This window comes from Osmerus mordax, chromosome 6 (assembly GCF_038355195.1).
Source record: "Osmerus mordax isolate fOsmMor3 chromosome 6, fOsmMor3.pri, whole genome shotgun sequence".
In the NCBI taxonomy this organism is placed as follows: Eukaryota; Metazoa; Chordata; class Actinopteri; order Osmeriformes; family Osmeridae; genus Osmerus; species Osmerus mordax.
Window position 1 is genome coordinate 4747572 of NC_090055.1, and position 3281 is coordinate 4750852.

Sequence of the window (3281 nt, forward strand, 5' to 3'; positions counted from 1 at the left end):
TTAGTCTGGAGCCTCTCAGTTCCTTTTCGACATCCACGGGTCAATTATCAACCCCGAACAAAATGCCTCTGGATGCAATTGATAGATTCAATCAATCAGAGCAACAAAACATAATCTTGTTTTTTTTTTTTAAGGCCTCAAATATGCACCTCCTGTACAGTCATAGAAACACCCCGTATCAAGTACATGGTTGTGGCCCAGTACTTCTCATGCACTAGGAGAATCTGTTTGAATGGAAGGGTGGCCAGACAGATCGGCTCGAGCAAATAAACCACAAGCTCGCAGACTGGTCTGGTTCCCAGACCACAGTGCTTTCACAATATTTGCGGAAAAAAAACATGTATTGCAAATGTTGAATTGTATGGAATGTGGATATTTTAAATCAAGGTGCTGTTCATGTGCGTAAACAAATGCCGCACCCTGCCTTTTCATGTCTCTAGCCCTGACCTCAGTTGGCCTGTATTATGCTGATGCTTGGCCAAGGGGCAAAACTCCCATACCAACTGGTCCCTGTCAGGGCTTTTAGAGACCATAAGCAAACATGGGCCTGGATGCATGATGGCATTTTCAGTGGTGGGTGCTTGAAACGTAAACATAAAACCTTCCAAGTATAAAGTGTGCTATGTTTTGTGCATTACAAATGTGGGGCAAAACTATGAATCATGACATCTGTTGTTGCGCTTTACTTACCTACTTTTTCTTAATCCATTTTATTTATTCTATATCATTTTTACATTTGTTTGTCTCAAATACTTTTAACATGCGGCTTTGTGCATTAATTGTTATATGTTCATTAATAGTTTTATTTGGCTGTTTAAACTTAATATTCAAATTTTCATTTCTCCAGGTGATTTCTAAGGGCATGCTTTTAGCAGAAACAAAACTCCTTAATCCAGTCAGATTCCAACTTGACTACAACTGGTTATGAACACCTGCACCTCTAGATTTAATTGGTGAGCCATTCAATAGTACCTTATTACAAAATACATTTATATACATAACAGACATATGAGATTTAACTTTAATAATGATTAGTATAATTTTCTTAACAAGGAGATAAAAATAAATAATAATTGTGCAGCAGATGGATGTTGATTTTTTCAACCGATGTCCTGTACAGCAGGTGTTGGCTCTGGTTAGTATTAGCCACCTACTGGTGGAAAGTATCGTGTTCTAGTTAGAAACAAAAAACACAAAAAACGTAGTATTCCACTTTAACCTTTCATGTTCTTTGTGTTTCCTTTCTCAGGCAGGTGGAAAGATGTTTGTGGAGTCTGTCGTTCGATGGGGAGCATGGAGCATCCTGCTCCAGTGTGGATTGGGTGTGTCAGCAGGGTTTTGTCCACCTCGGTGTGTGTGTCGGCCTGACACTATGGAAGTGAACTGCTCAGGCAAACACCTAACCTCAGTGCCTGAAAGCTTACCCAGTGATATGAAGCGATTGGACCTATCCAAGAATAAGCTAAAGACACTGGGTCGTCGCCAGTTCTTGGGGCTCAACCAGCTTCAGGAGATGGACCTGAGTGACAATGTCATCTCAATGATTGAAGTTGAGGCTTTCCAGGGCTTGCAAAACCTCAGGATTCTTCGTATTAAGAATAATCGTTTAAAGATAATTCCTGTTGGGGTCTTTTCGGGCCTATTAAGTTTGCAGTTCCTGGACCTCAGTGAAAATGAGATCCTGGTCTTTCTTGACTACACCTTCCGAGATATGGGGAACCTGCAGTTGTTGGAGGCTGGGGAGAATGACCTGGTGTTCATCTCCCAGCGGGCGTTCACTGGCCTGCAGAACTTGCAGGAGCTTAACCTGGACCGCAGCAACCTAACCTCCATCCCCACAGAAGCGCTGTCCCAGCTCCAGAGCCTGACACGCCTCCGCTTACTACGCCTCACCATCTCATCGCTTCCCAACAATGTCTTCCGCAGATTGCACCGCCTGCGTAGCCTGCTGATCTCCCACTGGCCCTCCTTGGACACATTGGCCAGCAACAGTCTCATCGGCCTCAATCTGACCTCTTTGGTCATCAGCAGCAGTAACCTCAGCGCTGTTCCTTACTCTGCCCTGCGCCACCTCGTATACCTGCGCTATCTAGACCTGTCCTACAACCCCATTACCAGCATCCAGGGCAATCTGCTAGGGGACATGTTAAGACTGCAAGAACTGCACCTGGTTGGGGGAAACCTGCTGAGGATCGAGCCTGGGGCCTTCAGAGGACTTGCTTACTTCCGGGTGCTCAATGTTTCCTCCAATCAGCTCACCACCCTGCAGGAAGGCGCCTTTCACTCCGTAGGGAACCTCCAGGTTCTCCGACTAGATGGAAACCCACTGGCATGCGACTGCCGTCTGCTCTGGGTCGTCCGAAGGCGGTTCCGCCTGAATTTTGATGGACGGCAGCCCACTTGTTTGTCTCCTGATATGGTACGAGAGAGGGAGTTCCAGGGGTTCTCGGAGAAGGAACTCCCAAGAGTGTTCATCTGCCGGCCAAGCCGCATCATAGACCGCAGAAGACAAGAAGCCAACGTAGAGGAGGGCACCAACATACTGTTCTCCTGTAAGGCTGATGGTGATCCAGCACCCACAATCACATGGATTTCATCCCAGAAGACCCTTCTCTCTCCCACGGGCCGGATCAGGGTGTTGTCTGATGGGACTCTGGAGGTACGCTATGCCCAGGTTCAGGACAGTGGCATGTACCAGTGCACAGCAGGCAATGCAGCTGGCAACGACACCCTGTCTGTCAGCCTGCAGGTGAAGGGGTTCCCGCGAAATCGCACAATGCCCTTTTTTACCGAACAGGGCTGGATCGAGTCTTCCTTCCCACCCACCGCTAATTCCTCTGCCCAGGTGGCTAACCCATACCCATTTGATGCCAAGACATTGATCATAGCCACCACTATGGGCTTCCTTTCCTTCCTCAGCTCTGTGGCCATCTGCTTTGTCTTCATGTTCTTCTGGAGCCAGAGCAAAGGGCAGATCAAACACACGGCCACAATCGACTTTGTGCCTCGCGCCTCCATGGGGGGAGGAGGGGAAGGAGGGGACACTGGTAGGTTCACCATGAAGCTTATCTAAGTCCTCTTAGGAATGGACAACAAGTAATACTGGGGAGCTTTATTGACTATTTAAACCCTTCTGGATTGAGTACTTATTGCATACACAGATTCACAATGCTCTATAGGAAGTGGTTCTACTTGTGATGATTCTGAGTGGGTATTTAAGGGAAGTAGATGAAAGATTTTCATCAGACATGTTAAATTTTAAACAGTTATTTCAGTGAACA

General features: G+C 46.6%; 1 protein-coding gene across 1 annotated transcript; it reads left to right on the top strand.

Moving 5' to 3' along the window:
* Positions 1-1261: 1261 nt before the first annotated feature.
* lingo4b (leucine rich repeat and Ig domain containing 4b) lies at positions 1262-3073 on the top strand. The gene has a single exon (XM_067238633.1). The coding sequence runs from the start codon at positions 1262-1264 to the stop codon at positions 3071-3073; it is 1812 nt and encodes a 603-aa protein (XP_067094734.1).
* The last annotated feature ends 208 nt before the right edge of the window (positions 3074-3281 follow it).